The sequence below is a fragment of the Adiantum capillus-veneris genome, chromosome 5, assembly GCF_014529385.1.
Source record: "Adiantum capillus-veneris isolate H3 chromosome 5, ASM1452938v2, whole genome shotgun sequence".
Classification (NCBI taxonomy): domain Eukaryota; kingdom Viridiplantae; phylum Streptophyta; class Polypodiopsida; order Polypodiales; family Pteridaceae; genus Adiantum; species Adiantum capillus-veneris.
Genome location: NC_140935.1, coordinates 2,893,237 through 2,914,382, shown reverse-complemented (window position 1 = coordinate 2,914,382; position 21,146 = coordinate 2,893,237). Strand labels below are relative to the sequence as shown.

Below are 21,146 nucleotides of genomic sequence, written 5' to 3'. Positions count from 1 at the left end.
CTGTAGAATCACCAGCAAAGATCCTCCGTGTCGATCACCTAACGCGCCAGTGAGTAAATGTCGTAAGCGGCCAAGACCCGTAGTGGATGCCAGCTCAAGATGTAGAGCTCGACATCTCAACATTTCGCAGGTCAACAAAAATTTTGGGATAGCTTGTTGAGCTTAGTCTGCTCATATTTCTGATTTGAGCTCATTTCGACCTCCGTTTCCATTACAACCAGGACTGCACAGGCAATTTTGTCATTTTGTGCAAAATTTTTGTCAGTACCAAATATTGCATACAGTCTATTGCGGGTTGTGTTGTATAGCATGTGTTGATCTCACTCAGTTTCTCCTCATTTCAAGCAGTTTTCACATAAAGTGCATGCATTTTCCATGGCTGACAACAACACAGATGTGTTCAAGATGTTTGCTGCTGACGACAGGTTGGATGGGGACAATTATCTATGTGGGCTCACATGATGCAACATGTTCTTGTGTAAAAGGGCATCTGGAATGTTGCGCAGGGCATTGATGTACATCCTAGTTATGAGGATGTAGGCGATGTTGAGGATGTTGCAGGACTTGCTGCAAGGATTGCTGCTATTAGAGTTGTTTTTCATATGGTAGAACAAGCTCTTTGGGATGTAAAGGATGTGCAGGCTCATGCATTGATTGCGTTGTCTATGAAGTGCACCATTGTTCCTCACATTTGTTCAGCAAAATTTGCAAAACAGGCTTGGGATATTCTAGCGGGTCTTTATGCAAGCCGCAATGAGGCTAAAATTGCTTTGCTACATAAAGAGCTGGAATCGAAGATTATGCATGAGGAAGATGATATGGACACTTTCCTTGCTGGTGTCAAGGATATCAATGAGCAACTTATTTTTGCAGGTGAAGTCATTTCAGACAGTTCCCTTGTGCAGACTGTTCTTGATGCCTTACCAGATTCTTACTAGACTTTTGCTAGTACTTGGAGACTTATGACCCAAGGAAATCCTGAAGTTGTCAAGTTTGATGCATTTTGCACATTGTTGTTGCAAGAGTAACTTTCCAAAAAAAACAAGACTAGGCAGCATGCAGTTGAACAAGCTTTTATTGCTTCTCAAAGAAAAGGTGGTAACAGCAATGCAGCCACTTCTTATGGTTCTATTGTGAGAGGAAAAACTTCTATTCCTAATGCTTCTGCTGGTAGCAATTCATCTCAAAATTTGGTGATAAGGGCAAAAAGAAGATGCGTTGCCATTATTGTAAAGCTAATGATCACTTTATCAAGCAGTGTCCTAAGTTGAAGGCCAAAGAGGCTAAGAATAAAGAGGGTGGTTCCACTGCAAATGCTAGTTCCACTACAAATGCAGCCATTGATGAGTCTTCTATGAAAGGAGACTGTGATGTTGATGTTGATGTAGAATAGAATTTTAGTGCAGAGTGCACTTACAATCCTGTTGTCCATGATGCATGCTTGTCAGTTGCTGCAGATTCACATGTGTGGTATTTCAACAGTGGTGCTACAAAGCACATTACCTCACATCGTGAATTGTTCACCTCTCTCGAGTCTGTCCCTCATGGGAATTCAGTCACTTGTGCCAACAATGCCTCTTATCCGGTTGAGGGGGTTGGAAAGATTGTGCTTACTGCTGTAAATGGTAGTTCTTTCACACTTGTTGATGCACTTTATGTACCTGGGATCAAGAAGAATCTTTTGTCTGTATCCGCACTTGCTAGACTTGGACTTGTAGTCAAATTTGTGGATGACAGATGTACAGTTCATGATCTCAATTTTGGTGATGAAATTGTTGCATCTAGCCTTTTGTGTCGTGGGCTATATAAGCTCACTTTGTATGACAAGTGTGGACAAAATTTTGTGAATGCAATTGCAGATTCAAGGGCTATTTAAGATGCAAAACATTGGCATGCATGTTTTGGTCATCTGAATTTTGCCAGTTTGCTAAATTTGTAGAAATTCCATATGGTTGCTTGTTTGCCGCCTCTTGAAGCACCTGTCAAAAACATGTTTGTGAAGGCTGCATTTTGGGTAAAATGCAGCGTTCTAAGTTTCCAAAGGATGGTTCAATTAGGGCCAGATGGAGGTTGCAGTTTGTACATAGTGATGTTTGCCATGCAAACTCCGTCCTTGGGCAATTACCTATACTTTGTGACTTTCATTGATGATTACTCCAGGCATGCATGGGTATTTCCGCTTAAAGAGAAGCCCAAAATTTTTATGTGCTTCAAACAATCTCTAGCTATGGCTGAAAATGTATCGAAATGTACTATGGGCACCCTCCGTTCCGATCGAGGGGGGGGAGTATATGCCTCATGGATTTAATGCATTTCTGGCTAGTCATGGGATAAAACACCAATGTACAGTGCCTTATACACCTCAGCAAAATGGTGTTGCTGAGAGGAAAAATAGGTCACTTACGGAAATGGCACGATGATGTACGGTCAAAAGTCAAGCTTTGTCGCATTCTTTTTGTCTTGAGGCCATCATATGTGCCACTTATATACTTAACAGGTGTCCTATGAAAGCTTTGTAGTCTATTACTCCATATGAAGCCTGGCATGATAGAAAGCCTTCTATTGAGCACATGTGTGTTTTTGGATGTTTGTCATATGCTTTGGTGCCACAAACACAGCGCAAAAAATTGGATGATAAGGCTGTCAAATGTATTTTTGTTGGTTATAGTGCTGAAAGCAAAGGTTATACGTTGTATCATCCGCAAACAAAGCATATTCTGGTTTCACGGGATGTAGTGTTTGTGGAAGATTTTGTTCAGGCCTTGCTATCATGTACTAGAGATAGTAATGTAAGCTCACAGAACATTATGACACTTTGCTGCCTCTTTTCAGTGGTGGAAGTTCGAATGTAAATTCCAATGAGGCAAATGAACACCCTATGGGGGTTTCCAAAAACTTTACAAATCAGCCTATTATTGATGCAGATGTACATGATGTACTTGATGAGGAAAGGGCTGAAAAAGAGCAGGCTAGAGGTATGCCAAAATGGCTAGTGCACACTTTGCGTGACAGTAAATTGGATGCACCTTTGTCTAGTCACACTCATTTAGGCTCTCGTCATGCATCTTATGCATCAGATTGTTATGCTTTGGCTATATCTATCTTACATGATGTTGAGGAACCTCTGTCTTTTGGTGAAGCACAAAATTCAAAAAATTGGATGGTTGCCATGCAATCATAATATGATGCACTTATAGAATGACACATGCACTTTATGTGATTTGCCTCCTGACAAAAAGGCCATTGGTACCAAGTGGGTTTACAAGTTGTAACGCAAGCCGAGTGTTGAAATCAATCGCCATAAGGCTCAACTTGTTGCAAAGGGTTATGCACAGCAAAAAGGCATAGATTATGGAGAGACTTTTGCTTCCACTTGTCATATGACTACTGTGCGTTTTCTATGTGCATTGGTAGCTCATTTTGGTTGGGATGTACATTAATCAGACATTGTTACTGCTTTCTTGAATGGTGACATATTTGAGGAAGTTTATGCAACGCAGCCTCGCGGTTTTGTCAAGAAAGGACAAGAGGATAAGGTGTGCAAATGTAACAAAGCTTTGTATGGGTTGAAGCAATCTCCTCGTGCTTGGTATGAGAAGGCAGACACTCATTTGGTCAAACGAGGCTTTTGTAACAGTCCAACAGAAAGCACATTGTATGTAAAGTGTGAGGGTGATGTACTTCTCATTGTGGTTCTTTATGTAGATGATTTGTTGATCACTGGACCAAATGAGAGACATATTGCTGAATTTAAGGCTGATTTGAATGCTACTTTCAAGATGAAAGATTTGGGGCTGTTGCATCATTACTTGGGTATACAGTTTAAGCAGTGTGATGGTGGTATTGTCTTCTGTCAGAAAAGTTACATAGAGACATTGTTATGTAAGTTTGGACTTGAGGATTGCAAACCTATTGCCACTCCCATGGAAACAGGTTTGAAATTGAGTCTACATGATGCTAGTGATCCTGCTGATGTCACTCTTTACCAAATTGTTGTTGGCTACCTCATTTATGTATGCAACACAAGGCCGGATATTTAGTTTGCAGTCTCGCAGGTCAGCAAATTTATGCATAGCCCAGGGTCTGAGCATTGGCAGGTTGTCAAGAGGATTTTTTGCTACCTTAGTGGCACTTTACATCTTGGCTTGTTTTATCCCAAGGGGGGATCATTTCCACCAGACTTACATGCTTTTTCAGACTCAGATTGAGCTGGTTGTTTTGACATGCGAGTGTCCACATGTGGTTTTTGTTTCATGCTTGGCAGTTCATGTATATCATGGTTGAGCAAGAAGCAACCTACTGTGGCCACTTCGAGTTGTGAGTCTTCACAGTTACGGTTGAGTGTGTATGTCTCAGACGCCTTATGGCTGATTTGGGTGTCGGACAGGACACTGCCAACATTATCTACACTGATAGTCAGAGCGCATTGGCAATTGCGAGGAACCCAATTTTTCATGCTCACACAAAGCACATTGAGGTGCATTACCACTATGTCAAGGAGAGGCTCTCAGCAGGAGAGATCATCTTGGATTATGTGCCAACCCAAGAAAACCTTGCAGATCTTTTCACAAAGACATTGTCTTGGGAGAAGCTCGAAGATTTCTGCAAAGCTTTGGGCTTACTCCTCTTTGATGTCCTCAGGTCATGGCACTTCCCTTTACTCATGTGCCAGCTCTCGTTCACCGCATCACTCCAGGGGGGATTTGTTACCATATACATGTGGTAGTGATGTGTGTGAACACACTAGGACTGTCGGGGAATTTTTTCCCCTCTTTAGGAGGTTTTTTTTCCCGTGCATTTTATATACGCCTATCACTCTACGGCTATTTATCTTTCCATTGCACACTAAGTAACACACTCTCAATTGTGTGCCTTGAGCTAAGTTCGTCTTTTCCAAGCTGTTTTTCATGCTCGCACAAAGCACATTGAGGTGCATTACCACTATGTCATGGAGAGAGGCTCTCAGCAAGAGAGATCAGCTTGGCTAATGTGCCAACCCAGATCTTTTCACAAAGGCATTGTCTTGTGAGAAGCTTGAAGCTTTCCGCAAAGCTTTGGGCTTACTCCCCTTTGTGGACTAATCATGTCCTCAAGGCATGGCACTTCCCTTTACTCATGTGCCAACTCTCGTTCACCACATCACTCCATGGGGGATTTGTTACCATATACATGTGGTAGTGATGTGTGTGAACACACTAGGACCACCGGGGCATTTTTCCCTCTTTAGGAGGTTTTTTCACCCGTGCATTGTATATATGCCCATCACTCTAGGGCTATCTATCTTTCCATTGCACACTAAGTAACACACTCTCAAGTGTGCGCCTTGAGCTTCCTTCGTCTTCTCCAAGATGTCTGTGTTTCTCTCCAACCCTAATTCCAACAAGCTGTGTGTGTTTCCTTGCAACCCTATTTCCAACAATTGGTATCAGAGTAGGTTGTGTCCTTCTGAGCAAAATCGCCAACATCGGCAGCACACGCCTGCTCACTTGCTTTGATTTTAGTGAGCTTTGGTGAGAATCAGTAGGTCAACACATACTTTGAGGGAGCTCATAGAGCATAGTCTGCTTGGATTTTCTATTTGGGCTCATTTTGGCCTTTGTTTCCACTACAGGTAATATTGTGCAGACAATTTTGTCAAATGTGCAAAAAAAAAATTAGTGCCGTTTTGCATAAGAGGTCCTTACAGTCTTCTATGGGTTGTGTGCTATATATCACGTGTTGGTCTTGCTTTGTTTCTCCTCTTTTCAGGTAGTTTTCACATCAAGTGGAGGCATTTTCCATGGCTGACAACAACATATATGTGTTCAAGATGTTTGCTACTAATTGGATGGGAAAAATTACCCAATGTGGGCTTACATGATGCAACATGTTCTTGTGTCAAAGGGCAATGGAATGTTGTGCAGGGCATTGATGTACATCCTGGTTTTGAGGATACAAGCGATGTTGAGGATGTTGTAGGTTATGGTGGCAGGATTGCTACTGCCAGAGTTGTTTTGCCTACAGCTGAGCAAGCTCATTCGGATGTAAGAGATGCACATGCTCATGTATTGATTTCATTATCTATGAAGCACACTATTATTGCTAACATTCATTTAGCTAATCTGCAAAACAGACTTGGGATATTCTGGCTGGTCTTTATGAAAGTTGCAATGAGGCTAAAATTGCATTACTGCGTAAAGAGCTGGAGTCGAAGATTATGCATGGGGAAGATGAAATGAAAGAATTCCTTGTTGGTATCAAGGATATTAATGATCAACTTATCTTTGCGTGTGAAGTCATTTCTAACAGTTTCCTTGTGCAAATTGTTCTTGATGCTTTGCTAGCAGGTTCTTACCAAACTTTTGCTAGTTCTTGGAGACTTATGACCCAAGGAAATCATGAAGTTGTCAAGTTTGATGAATTATGCACATTGCTATTGCAAGAGTCACTTTTCAGAGAAAATAGGGCTAAACAGTGTGTAGTTGAACATGCCTTTATTGATGCTCAAAGATAAAGTGATGATAGCAATGTAACCACTTCTCATGGTTCTTTGTGAATGGTCAATCACATGTTCTAATGCTTCTGCTAGCAGCACTTCATCTGGTAATTCTAGTGAAAAGGGAAAAAACAAGATGCGTTGCCATTATTGTAAAGCTAATAATCACTTGATCAAGCAGTGTCCTAAATTGAAGGCAAAAGAGGCTAAGAAGAAAGAGGTTGGTTCCACTACAAATGCAGCTATTGTAGAGTCTTTCGTGAAAGGAGAATGTGATGTTGATGTAGATGTAGATGCAAAATGGGATTTTAGTGCAGAGTGCACTTATGATCCTTCTGTCCATGATGCATGTATGTAAGTTGCTGCAAATACTCATGTATGGTACTTTGATAGTGGTGCTACAAAGCACATTACCTCTCATCCTGACTATGTCTGAAGGGTCAAGAGTCAAGCTTTGCCACATTCATTTTGTCTTGAGGCCATCATGTGTGCCACTTATGTACTTAACATGTGTCCTATGAAAGTTTTGCAGTCTTGCTCCTTATGAAGCATGGCATGACAGAAAGCCATCTATTCATCACATGCATGTTTTTTGTTGTTTGGCTTATGCTTTGGTGCCACAAGCGAAGCGTAGAAAATTGGATGATAAGGCTATCAAATTCTTTTTTTGTTGATTATAGTGTTGAAACCAAAGGTTACAGGTTGTACCATCCACAAACAAAGTGTATCTTGGTTTCAAAGGATGTTGTATTTGTGGAAGATTCTGTTTAGCCCTTGCTGTCATGTACTAGAGACAATAATGTAAGCTCACATGAAATTTATGACAATTTGTTGCCTCTTTTCAGTGGTTGAAATTTGAATGTCAATTTAAATGAGACAAATGTACAGCCTATGGGGGTTTCTAAAAATGTTACAGATCATCGTATTACTAATGCAGATATACAGGGTGTACTTGATGAAGAAAGGGTTGACAATGAGCCGGCTAGAGGTATGCCAAAATGGTTGGTGCATACTTTGCGCATACTTTGCGTGATAGTAAATTGGATGCATCTTTGTCTAGTCGTACTCGTTTCGGTTCTCGCCATGCATCTTATGCATTAGATTGCTATGCTTTGGCTATTTCTAGTTTATGTGATATTGAGGAACCTTTGTCTTTTGATGAAGCACATAATTCAAAAAGTTGGATGGTTGCCATGCAATCAAAACACGATGCACTTAAGAAAAAAACACATGGACTCTATGTGATTTGCCTCCTGGAAAAAAGGCCATTGGTACAAACTACGTTTACAAGTTGAACGCAAGCCAGATGGTGAGATTAATCGCCATAAGGCTCGACTTGTTGCAAAGGGTTATGCACAACAAAAAGGCATAGATTATGAAGAGACTTTGCTCCCACTTGTCGTATGACTATTGTACATTTTCTATGTGCATTGGGAGCTCATTTTGAATGGGATGTACATCAATCAAATAGTGTTACTGGTTTCTTGACTGGTGACATATTTGAGGAAGTTTATGTAACGTAGCCTCGCGGTTTTGTCATTAAAGGGCAAGAAGATGAAGTGTGCAAATGTAAGAAATCTTTGTATGGGTTGAAGCAATCTCTTCGTGTTTGGTATGAGAAAGCTGACACTCATTTGGTCAAACGAGACTTTTGTAACTGTCCAACAAAAAGCACATTGTATGTAAAGCGTAAGGGCAATGTACTTCTCATTATTGTTCTATATGTGGATGGTTGTTGATTATTGATCCAAATGAGGTACGTATTGCTAATTTGAATGCTACTTTCAAGATGAAAGATTTGGGACTGTTGCATCATTACTTGGGCATACATTTTAAGCAGCGTCATGGTGGTATTTCCTTGTGTCATACAAGTTACATAGAGATATTGTTAAGTAATTATGGACTTGAGGATTGCAAACCTGTTGCCACTCCCATGGAAATAGGTTTGAAATTGAGTCTTCATGATGCTGGCGCTCCTGTCGTTGTCACTCTTTACCAAAATGATGTTTGGTGCCTTATTTATGTATGAAACACGTGGCTAGATATTCAGTTTGCAGTCTCACAAGTCAGTAGATTTATGCATAGCCTAGGGTCTAAGCATTGGCAACATGTCAAGAGGATCTTTCAATACTTGAGTGGTAATTTATATCTTGGGTTGTTTTAGCCCAAGGGGAGATCATTGCCACTAGATTTACATGCTTTTTCGGACTCAATTGGGCTAGTTGTTATGGAACGCGAGTGCCCATGAGTGGTTTTTGTTTCATGCGACAGTTCATGCATATCATGGTTGAGCAAGAAGTAACCTATTGTGGATAATTTTAGTTGTGAGGATGAGTATAGGGCAGTTTTCACAGCTACGATTGAGTGTGTATGGCTCAAACGCCTCATGGGATTTGGGTGTTGGACTGAACACTGCCAACACTATCTACATTGACAGCCAGAGCACATTGGCAATTGCAAGGAACCCAGTTTTTCATGCTCGCACAAAGCACATTGAGGTGCATTACAACTATGTCAGGGAGAGGCTCTCACTAGAAGAGGTCAGCTTCGCTTATGTGCCAACACAGGACAACCTTGCATATCTTTTCACTAAGGCATTGTCTCGTGCGAAGTTTGAAGCTTTTCACAAAGCTTTGGGCTTACTCCTCTTTGTGGACTTATCATGTCCTCATGGCATGGCACTTCCCTATACTTGATGTGCTAGCTCTCCTTCATTGCATCACTCCCATGGGGGATTAGTTACCATATACATGTGGTAGTGATATGCGAACACACTTAGGACCGTTGGGGCACTTTTTTTGTAACTATGAGATTTTCCCCCCGTGCATTGTATATACGCCCATTACTCTAGGGCTAACTTACCTTTCTAGTGCATATTAAGTAATACTAATCTCTATTGTGTTCCTTGAGTTTCCTTCACCTTCTCCAAGTTGTGTGTGTTTCCCCGCAACCCCATTTCCAACATCCTCTTTGCCTATTCTACATATGGTCTCTTGGTCGACGTGACACAAATCTTTCACGCTATCCAAGACTCAATCAAGCTCCATGTAATTCCCAATTTGCACAATCGAGCGCCATTCTAATTCCCAATCTTCACAATCACAGTAGCTGGATTGCACGCTCACATGATCTCACTCTGAAGCTAAAGACATGCTAAGGACTTTGAACAAATAATTGCCTTCCTCTATCACTTGAAGGGACCTGGGATCATCCTCAAATAATTTCCTTCCTCTATCACTTGAAGGGACCTGGGATCATCCTCAAATATTTTAAGAATCACTTTGTCTACTGCTGCCAATCTGGTTGTATGTTGCTTGCTCGATCCAAAACGCCTAAAAAGCCAAAATCAGCTGAGATGATTGTCAAAATGGAAAATTGTGAGCTCCATAGAGGGCAACATTAAAACAAACCCTTGAGAGAAATATATTTTCCCTTACCAATCTCTTGCTTTTTCTTGAAAAACTAGAGAAGTGTTCCCTCCCATATATATCCCATGCAACGAATCGCCCATAAGTGCATGCAATGGGACCACCAAAGGGCTGTTTATATTCACAACTAGCAGTATACTTGATATATTGCCATAATACCTCAGTCAAGTTTGTAGTGTCTACATTACCATACATGTGGAAATAGATGAGTGAACCTTGACCAACAGTTTCGCCACCTACATATGCTACCACACCAGCCATTCAAGACATAATGCAATATATTCTCGTGTGCTTGGTACATACGCAATAGCTCATCCTGCATCAAACATATCCTCGCTTGTTGCATGCATCAAATTTGAAAAGCGATTTTACAGATCATCGCACTTATCCTTGGAAACTTGCACACAACAATACCATTCATGTATAGATATCAATGCATATGCGTGAGCTAGCATGAAGAGCACATAAAAGAGATGTCCTACTTGCAGCAAAAGGTTCTCAAACCATGCCTTCTTGACATGAAACCAGCTAGCAAAACTCTGCATGCAACTTGTTGTCGCCTCCCAACATCCTCTTCTCTCTAGCAAGAAGGATCTTCATTCACAACCTTGACAATCGCTTCAAGCTCTTGTTGGCTCTTGTCGATGACAATAATTATGGGGCGAGCCTCACCTAGCCTAGCAAAGACCATCTGGAATGTCATCTCAAGGGTCACCTTTTCCTAGCTGGTGCGGACATCATTGCTACATAACATCAACAATATCAGAATTCCTAAGCTATTTTGATTTGGCAAGACTGCATCATAGAGGGGTAGACCAAAAATATTTGTCTTGAAAGTGTTGTCCACGGCCCAGGCATTGACGAGAGAAACGAATAGCGACTTGTAACATCCAATCCTCCTAGATGATGAGGATGAAGGGCCATTTGTTCTCATCAACTTCTTGGGGATTGTAAGGTTGTATAAAGATTACATGTGCATATGAGAAATTTACCTTAGGAGACATGCTTACTAAACATATTAAGAATCTGAGAATGCAATGGTACCTTCTTCAATTCTTGCAAATGTTGAGACTTTGCCAGCATTGCACAATCAATGGAATGTGGCTCAACCAAACAAAATCCAAAAGTCAGTAGAGAAAAGCCTTTTCAGAGCAAGGTAGGTACCACATGTGCGCATCTGATGGAACAACATTTGCACCTCTTTAGCTTAATGCATTTGCTATGTGAAACCTTTTCTTGGAGATTGTTATTTTTGCAACATGGCGGCACATCCTGACATCAAACAAATCATTCATACAATATGCAACTACAGTTTAAAGTAAAGACAAGTGATAAAGGTCAATAAATGAACTAGGTATGTGTCCCTTGTGATCGCCATGGACCGTGATAGACACCCTATCAACATCATCAAAGTGTTGGACAACCACCTTAAACGGACACCCACACCTCTTAGACTTTCACTGTCGTCGCTTATTTGTACCTCTTCGATCTACGAGTCCACCTCGATGATTCTTGGAGCCATTTACCTACTCCATGCTTCTTTGTTGATCTAACTAAGACCAACCTTGTGTGATGCTTTATCATGATGCTAGACAAATGTTGCTCGACTCGAGATGTAGTTGTTTCGATTGATGAGCTTGAGCAAATTGATGTTTTGCAACTATTAGACCAAGCGAAGACATCATGATCGATGGTCTTCTCTTTTACCATACATCCACATGCAATAACTGGGTCTTTTATGTAATCAAGAAGCAAGCCATGCTATTTCTTGTAAGTGCACCATTCCCCCTTGAAGGCCTCAATAGTGGCAGCCACTTCAAAATGATTTTCATGCATAGAAGGGCAATGGGCTGCATGAATGATGCGTGCCCAATCTTCCATGAAGGCAATCCAACGGCCAGTGGATTTCAATCGCAAGCATCCCAAATCCAATCATATACATGGACAAAGTATCAAGAACTCTCTTATTCTATTTCACTTCTTTAAGTCATGAGCTTGAAGTACTCCAAGTGACATTGTTTGTCCCTCTCCCAGATCTTTGGCCATTAAAGAGTATGTCTTCTTCTCTAAAGACTAATATTTTTTATGTGGATCTAGTGCATCCCATGAACATTGGAGATGTGGAAATGGGCTACAAATGGGCCTTATATCAGCCCCAAGTCCCTTATATCTTGGCCAGTCATCCATGCCACTATCATCAATTTGTGGCCAAGTTATCTCTGATGATTCCTCTTCTATTGTTGTCTCAAAATTGAAATGTCCACTCAATGGAAGATCAAGCTCAGTGTTGATGGGAGGTAGTTGCACACACACATTATCTCACTATTTTTGTCTCAGCCACTCTCTCTCTCTCTCTCTCTCTCTCTCTCTCTCTCTCTCTCTCTCTCTTTGTCTCTCTCCCTCTCTCTCACGAATTTGGACTGGATCAAGGTTTGCACAATAAGCGTGAAGGCTTTGCGTCTCTCACTCAAGAATTCAATAAACCGGATCCTCGTACAAGATCTTTGGCAGTCTTACATCCAAGAGACATGGATTACACCCAGACAGCAACCTCTTCCACCCAAGATGTTGTATTACAAACAGCACTTCATGATTATTCTAGAGAATATCTGCACAAGGACCGGAGAACATACAAAGTTTGTGGAGGTGGGATGAATAATGAAGGGCACTATGTATGCAGATGCCCAACATATGAGAACATGCAATCCTTTTCACAAAGATAGCCCACACTTAACACTAGTTTGGTACCAAAACAGGACACTTACATGTCTTGTTACAAAGGACACGTAAGTGTCCTTTTTTTACAAATTTAAATTAAATGTTACTTGCATTAAACGATTTATTTAAAAAAAACCCTCTTGATATGCTTAAATATGTTAGCTAGAGGGTTTTTTTAAAATATAACTTTGCATTTTAGAATCTACCATGATCAAGAATTACACTCATCAAGTTGACCCTCGTAAAACTGCAATTGATGGTTTGAAGAAAACGACTTTATAAGCTCAAGAAAAAACGAAGCGACCTTGTAGAAAATTCTAGGTGTCTTTTCCACACTTTTGCTATAGATAATTGAAAGTTTCATGCGCAAAAAAATTGACTTTGGAGTATATAAAATAATGGAAAGTTCTATGTGTTTGATGTAGCCATTTCAAGCATATGGTTGTATACAAAGAAAAATATGTTTTTGATGTATTTGTGAGCTTTAGAAAGTGATATATTGCTTATCCTTTCCATTGAGGACTCAAGGTGACAAGTAGAAGGGCTTTGGTATGCAACAATTATTGGATTATTTTAAATATTTAAAACTACATAAGGGAGAACTTATGCTATTTTCATTCTTGAGACATAAGCATTCAAAACCTCAAATAATATCAAACTTTCCATGTAGATCAACTAAATGTATCAAAGTGCATGGTACATACACAATTGGGATGCCCAAAACCTTGGTTTTAATGTTATTATGGAGAACTGAAGATTTTCAAGAGTTTTTGCACAATAAAAAATTTAAGATAGAGTTCAAGCAACGAGATTTAATTTAGTTAGGGAGCCCAAAAAATATGTAGTTTCTTGGTTTCAACATATAAAGTCATTTGTAGTTGTCAAATTGTACTAGAATAGCCCCAATTCCAGGAGGGGACCTTTGGAAGACCAAAATTTTACTCTTATTCCGCACGTGCTCAAGTATTAAATTATGTCTACAGCTTGCGTGTGACTTGGAAACTTGTCTTTAAAGTGCATTCCATTGTTTTGTAACACTAAGTAACACTTGGCTTTTATAAACATAAACATGGCCATCGCTACAAAAAGATATAAGAATTTTATGATTTTTTTGACAAAACAGCTTGAAATTTTACTAAAATTTATGACTTTGAACTTACCAGAATTCTATCCATACAGATTGTATTTTGACATGGAGAAAAAATCCATTGTTTTCTTTCCCTCATAACCAACCTACGATAAAAGCAAGGTATAAAAAACTTCTTTCTATCTTGACAAATAAATTGCCAAAACTTAGAAGGAAAACAGGACACTTTAGTGTCACAGGACACTTAAGTGTCCAATTACATAACTAGTGTAAAGAGTGCCATTTGACTCAAAAGACGAGAGAGGGCTAGCCTGCTTCTTACTAGAGACTCAGAGACATAGGGAGGCTCTCTTCATGTCACCGACACACATCGGTGGAGGGACCTCTGCTCCAATTCTACCCACCCAGATTTCACACTACAGCAAGTCAAGCAAAGATTGTAGATGCCCCGACACATTTAGATGGGTCACACTACATGAAGCAAAGATTATACGGGCTCATAGATGCCCCTTAGCAGTACATCACACGGCCATTCAGGACATCCAACTACAAGATGAGTAAACCAAAAAAGGGAGATAGAGTGGGGGATAGTGGACCTTCTCAAATCCAGTTGCTATGTTACAAGAACCCTTCCCTCCCCATCCACCTATGCATGCCATACTACACCCCTACCTTGGTACCAGATGAAACTAGCTAATCCATGGTACATCATGAGTGTACTCCCCTTAATACATAGTCCCACATCCATTAGAGCTAGAGCTGCATCCCCCTTGGCCCTGATACACATGTACACACCCCCATGCCGGTCTATATTACGATACTTTCTGCACTTTTGTCCTTTTTCAAGGAGATAACAGAGGACACATACATGTATAGGCAGACTTTGACTTGTAGAAGACTTTAACAAATCTCTCTCTCTCTCTCTCTCTCTCTCTCTCTCTCACCATACAAGATCACTATGAGCTTACACCCACAACTGACGATGCCAAAGTATATGAAGGCAAAAAACATGGTAGCCAGGCTACCTACTAAAGAGGCAGCATAGTGATTGAAGAATATAGGTCTAGGTGCACCATTGTGGCATGTAGCTCATCCTCATGTAGAGCACTTGTGGCACCTTAAAATGGGATATGCTGACAAAGATGAATATGATCTGTTCTGTAACCCAACTTCAGACTCAGCACATTTAAATAAAAACACATGCACATCCCATCATGTTTCGATCAAACACACACACACACACACACACACACACACACAAAGAGAGAGAGAGAGAGAGAGAGAGAGAGAGAGAGAGAGAGAGAGAGAGAGAGAGATTTCTCTCAAGAACTTGCTCATGGTGATTTATCTGCCCATGTACATGCTTTCGGTGATCGATACAAGTCCCCTACATGAAATTAAGAGAGAGTTTTCATCTTTAGATGAAGCATTGTCAATTCATTGAATTTGTCATAACATTTGGTTGTTTGACGGTGGAGTAGTGAGCGAAAGGTATTCAACTGTGATGATTGAGTCAGCCCTAATGGCACCTAGTTCAAAAGAGAAGTGCCGATTGATTCAGCTCATTGCACAGGGAGGTCTACTCAAGGACGATGCTGGGGACAATCTCTTAGAAGGAAACAACCTAAAGATGCTGCTTAAAGTTGATAAAACAAGAAGCTCCAACATCTCATGATCCTCAACTCTCTGTCAAATAATGTCATTAGGACTCAATGTAAGAGATTGATGGATACATGGTGAGATTCGTTAGTTCAGATTCTCATACACAAGTACCGTCATTAAAGGAAAATATCATGACAGTGACGAAGAAGCCAGGAAAGAAGGCTACAAAAGCTCCAAAACAAATCTGGACGACACGAGTCTTTTGAACTTAAAGACACATGAGTGGTAAAAAAACAGGAAAGAAGGCTACAAAGGCTCCAAAACAAATCTGGACGACCCGAGTCTTTTTAACTTTAAGACACAGGAGTGGTAGAAATGAAGCAATGGGCACAAGAACAGCAGGTAGAAGTGTTCATATGACAACCATGATCATTGTGACTAGTATATCTTACATCTGACCAAAATCTCATGCCCTGAAGGCAACAAGCAAAATCTGTCAACATACAACTTTGTGATGACTGACACCTTTCACTTGCCACCTTCACTCATTCACGAATGGCACTTACAGATCGCATACATAACCGGCTTCAGTGCTCATCCAATAGGAAGAACCTTTCCTCAATATTACACTCCTATATGGCCCATTTACCTGAACAAAAAGCCCAGAAATTCACAGCCCTATGAACACACAAGTATAGGAACTAAAAAATAATTAGTAGTAATTTTTGTTCTCATCATTAGACTTTGTTGCTGAGAGGAAATTCACTTTTTTCGAGGGCCTGATAACTGATAGCCTTTGCTTCTTCTGAAAGCTTGTGCCTCACGTAACCATAGAATGTGCACCCAAGTAGCGTAATGGAGCAACCAAGAGCATTCAAAACAGGAATAGGGTTGCGGAAAATAAGCCAGGAAATGATAATCGCCACCGCAACCTGTATAGTTATGGTTACAATGTCAATAACCAGATTAGCATACTCTAAACAACATGAATAAAATCAAATAGATACATGCCTTCATGTTGCCTGCAACATTGAAGGTAACCGCTGTGGTGGTCTTGATCACATAGAAGATCGAGAAATTCAGACAAAATGCACAAATTCCTGAGAGGAAGACAATCAACCATGTCTGAAGAGGAGAATCGTGTGTGGCCATCCATCCCACAACACCGCCGCCTTCTAAAATGAGAGCTGGCAAGGAGAGTATCATGGTCGCAAATGGCGCCATGTAATAGACAGTGTTGATGCTGCAGAGACAAAAACAAGAGGGCAAATTTGTTGAGGACATGATTACCACTGCACATTGTCCAATTTACTAAACCAGACACAAAAACGATTGTAGCACAAAAAAACGCATGCATCCAACAGGGCTTACCTATCAAAATTATACCCATGCAGCAGGGACTCCGCAAGAATCGTCTTGGTTGAGGTGACAACACAGCCAAAAAATGCTGCAAGGAACCCAAAAGTGTTGAAGCTAGTCTCTGTGATAGACGTCAACATGATACCACCCACCACAGGAATTAATGATAACCAGACACGACGATCAAATTTCTTGTTCCAAACAAGCCACTGCAAAACCACTGCATTCAAAGATATTTGTCCTTTACGCCACACCATTCATAAAAGATCAATGAAAAAGGCAAACCAAACAAGAACTAAAAATTCAATGACACCTGTTGTCGCTGGAGTCAAGGACTTGATTGTCTGCATGAATGAGACTGGAATGTAGCGTAAGCTCACATTCCCAAGAACAATATTTAGACAGAAGACGCAGGACATGGGAAAAATCCGGCTCCATCGATCTGCCGGGTTAACCTCAATCAGCTGCTTGAGCTTCAGAACCTTGATGGCAATATAAGCGCCAAGTGCAGAGCAGATGAAATGTATAGTAGAGACAGTAAGAGGAAATTTGAAGTCCAGCTTCTGCATAATGTAAACAAAGAATGGTCAATCAGCAACCACAAAGAAGTTCAAAAGTACGAAAAGATGTATGCTGTATGTGTGTGTGTCTTGACATATTGCAATGGCACTAGTGTCTGAATCCATAATTACAAACCTGAAATATCCACTTGTTCATCACAATAACAATGACATTAAAACACCACCACTGGAACACAGCGGCAATGGCACCCATACTCCCAGACCCGTTCACTGGCTTCTCTTCCATCTTGATGGGATAAGAGTTAGCTGATTACCATCGTCTCATATACCTGCACAAAGCTAATATGAGCCATCTGTATATAGGTTAACTAGTAATCCTAGAACAAACAACCAAAATCCACCTAGACACCTTCAATTTACCACACAAGAGAAATCTTAAACTTGCTTGCTTGTCAATCCCTTTCAAACCGCAAACCACAAGTTGCTTAAACTTGCACTCCGGCACAAAACCCTGTGTGGGCATTGCAACACCCATGGATATCCAAAAAATCATCCTCTAAACAGTCAGCCACATGAAGTTTGTGAGACACATCAAAAGCCATTCATGAGAACAGCAATGATAAAAGATTGTGGCATCCATCTCTTATGTCACCCCAATATGCAGCGGTCTATCTTAGTTTATCGTACAAGGGATAATGATTAATCGACTCTCCTTGCATTGCTTGCAAGATTGCCCAAAGGTTCCTGGATGATCCCAAAGAGCTAGATGCTGAGTCAAGTAGGAAAAACACATGTTTGTCACCAATTACGAGCTTCTGACAATCAATAGGCAAAGCTCGCTGCCAAGTAAGGAGGTGCTCTGGTTTTGACTTATATGGCCGCCGTACCACTTGAGGACAAGGCAAAATAAGTGTGGCACCTTTCCTGTGTGCAGATAATAAGGTACATTGCGATCATATTGGAAGCTTCGATGCATCGCAACAAATTAAAATTGAATATCCCTGGTGTAATGCAGGAGATGATCACAATAATTTGGTCGGACAGTGCTCTGATGAAGGTGTTTTTGTTTTCGGTAAAAGGGCGCGTTGAGACAAGCTATATTGTCAATGTACTGAAAGATTCAATAACAAAATATGGTGATTTACTGATTGTTTCATGGTTAGGTGATGCCAAGCACTCTATGTACTGAAAGATACAATGACAATGGTGAAACAGGTTTTCCATTGACTGACAATACCAAGACCACATCAAAGGAAGTGCACGTGTGCACACATGCACACACACTCACAACAGAGACAAGATACGCAGAGCAGTGATTGAGATCTTACAAAATCAGTATGTTCCGAGAAAGAGGCAGAAAGAGCAGCGATGACAATTCTCATCAAGAAGATAAACTCGATTCAAAAAGAAACTCTTTGGAGTCTTAAGCTGCCTTTTCTCTCTCTTTCGGACAAAGTAAAGCACCTAGAAGAGCCAAAGACAATATACAAGCGCAAATAAAAACGCAAAAAGCAAACGGACTCTGACAAGAACGTAGTGAAAGCTGCGTTCTTTCTCTCTCTCTCTCTCTCACACACACACAGAGAGAGAGAGAGAGAGAGAGAGAGAGAGAGAGAGAGAGAGAACCTGGTAGATCAGATACTTCTTGAGCAGAAGTTCAGCTCTAGCCGACAATGCCCCAGCCCAAGCCCTGTCCCGCAGAAGACGCGGATTACACGATCAAACTCCTTACTGCAAATTCTCGACAGCCCACAAACAATGGTAAGGCAAGCCTCGGTACTTATGTGCGAATGTACTCGCGCAGCAGGTCGAGAAGGTGAGCAAGCCAGCAGCGGCAAAATTTGCACTGCGGGGGAAAGGGGGTGGTAGGAGAGGGAGAGACAGAGAGAGGGTGTGTGTGTGTGCGCGTGTGTGTGTGTGAGAGAGAGAGAGAGAGAGAGAGAGAGAGAGAGAGAGAATGTGTACACTTATGTGTGTGTGTGTGGGTGGGCGAGCGTTGGGAGAGGTTAGTTTTAAGGGAGGTATGCGCGCGCAGGCAGGCTAGCGATCTCTGCTATAACACACACGAGAAAGCGGTAAAATTGTGTTGGATCCGACCTCGGTCGTCTCTCCAAAACCTTAGAAACAAGACTCGCCTAGGGAAGCAAAAAAAAAGGAGAACGTGTAATAGGGATAGTAGTGTGTGCATGTGTGTGGACTTAAACCAGCCATTTTGCTTTATCCTAGCCTACTACACTTTCAGGCAATCAGTTTTTGTTTTTGATTTAGGAGTCAGCTTGGGCACTCTAGGCAGTTCCCCTAGTACACCAAAAAAGTGCACAAGAAGAACCACCACGACTATGCACCCAGGCTCTTAGGGCAGACTACACTTTCACGCAAACAAGGTGTGTGCGCGGGTGAGTCGTGAGGTGCAAAGTTTAATCTTTGCAATCAGTCACGCTATGCAAAGTTTGAGCTAGTATGATTGTGTGTGTGTGTGTGCGTGCGTGCGCATGCATGCGAACTAACTATGGAGTCCTTAATCCTAATGCTAATCCCCATGAAGCATTGTAACAATTTTTAGCCATTGCAATGGCCTTCATAACATATTCTTGTCGTCATGACCGTAACGAGCTAACGGTGTGTAAGGAAGCAAGGGTAATAGCTCGCCATTGTCTTTGGTCAAGTAGTTTATTGATGTATCGGAGGATCCTTGAAGGGTTGGTGGACACGAGCTTGAGGTTCAATTGTACATTTCTTCTTTTTTCTTTGAAATGTTCATTTCAGATTGATTTTGTGCACTTCTTTATGGACACTAGTATGGCCAGCTACCTTCAACGGCCTCTCTCTCTCTCTCTTTCGTGTGCAAAGGGGCTTTTTTTAGTTTTGAACTTTAACCTTCAGATCGCAGATTGCGACACGTGTGAGGCTCCCCCTTACGCCATATTATGTTAGTAGATTTTAATACATCCACTCACAATTGTGAATTTGGCAAGAAAAAATTATATAGGCCTAAAACAATTTCTAGCCATTACAAAACTTGTTTGAAGTCTCGGGCACACTCATGATGCAAATGGGTTGAATTGGGATGCGAAACAGGCACTTCCACATTTCCTCTTTCCAAAAAGCTAGCAAGTTAGTTTCAACGGATGTTGAGTGTGGTCCCAAAATGATTAAACGTGGTGTGCTTTCGTGTCTCTCTCCTCTTTTTCTTCAATTACAAAACTCAAAACTCTTCCTCTCATTTATTAATGTATATGTTTGACTAAACCTACACAATTAGAGAAAGTGAGGGCTCACCATGCTTGATGTTCACATGTCACACGTGTATTGGACTCAGAAATAAGGACCTCATGGCTTACATTTGCTTGCTAAAAGTGAGTTGCAAGTCCAAATGCCAAGTCCCTAAGACATCTCTAGTGAAGATTAAATTGTGTGATGTATTTTCCTACAAAGGGTTTGCATGTAAGAGAATCTAATGCATTCTTTAAGGGTGGTGGACTTGGGGGCAGGTGTCTCTAAGTCCACTCCTCCGCGTGTACAGGCGGTCTCTTTCTGTCTCCCATGTTTGACTCTTCAAGCTGTGAGAATCGCGAACATTCGAGTGGGCAGTGTGGTTTGATAGATGCTAATTTTGGTGGTAACTAAAGGTTGGTGATGATTGATTATTTATATAATGATCAGAGCATCATTGGGTCTTTACCTCCTTGCATGTGCTACACAAACGCGATAGAAATAGAGAGGGAGAGAGGGAGGGAGGGAGGTGCATTGTTGTGTTCAACTTGACCAGTGCCACAAAGGAGTGTGAGCAGTACGCCTTCTCTCTCTCTCTCTCTCTCTCTCTCTCTCTCTCTCTCTCTCTCTCTCTCTCTCTCTCTCTCTCTCTCTTTGTGTGTGTGTGTGTGTGTGTGTGTGTGTGTGTGTGTTTGCAGAGTTATGGAAGGCGTTTCTGTAGCAGCATTTTCGAAGTGAACAGG

The 21,146-nt window shown here is 41.1% G+C and overlaps 1 protein-coding gene across 2 annotated transcripts; it reads right to left on the bottom strand.

The window, feature by feature from the left end:
* Positions 1-15,711: 15,711 nt before the first annotated feature.
* LOC147456787 (UDP-galactose transporter 1-like) lies at positions 15,712-19,309 on the bottom strand. 2 transcript variants are annotated; one of them, XM_086511920.1, is made up of 6 exons: positions 18,817-19,309; positions 17,366-17,519; positions 16,983-17,232; positions 16,682-16,889; positions 16,322-16,553; positions 15,712-16,242 (listed from the first exon to the last, which is right to left on the bottom strand). In XM_086511920.1, the coding sequence occupies exons 2-6, from the start codon at positions 17,474-17,476 to the stop codon at positions 16,048-16,050; spliced, it is 996 nt and encodes a 331-aa protein (XP_086368046.1). In that variant the 5' UTR covers positions 17,477-17,519; positions 18,817-19,309; the 3' UTR covers positions 15,712-16,047. The 2 variants fall into 2 exon arrangements, with proteins under 2 accessions (XP_086368046.1, XP_086368047.1); XM_086511921.1 differs by lacking the exon at positions 18,817-19,309 and adding an exon at positions 18,519-18,669.
* Positions 19,310-21,146: the final 1,837 nt, after the last annotated feature.

Excerpts from the sequence above, each read along its gene's own strand:
- LOC147456787 (XM_086511920.1), bottom strand. The coding sequence starts at position 17,476 with ATGGAAGAGAAGCCAGTGAACGGGTCTGGGAGTATGGGTGCCATTGCC. Across the intron at positions 17,233-17,365 it reads TGAACAAGTGGATATTTCAG|AAGCTGGACTTCAAATTTCC; the intron begins GTTTGTAATTAT and ends TACATTATGCAG. Across the intron at positions 16,243-16,321 it reads ATGTTGCAGGCAACATGAAG|GTTGCGGTGGCGATTATCAT; the intron begins GCATGTATCTAT and ends ATAACTATACAG.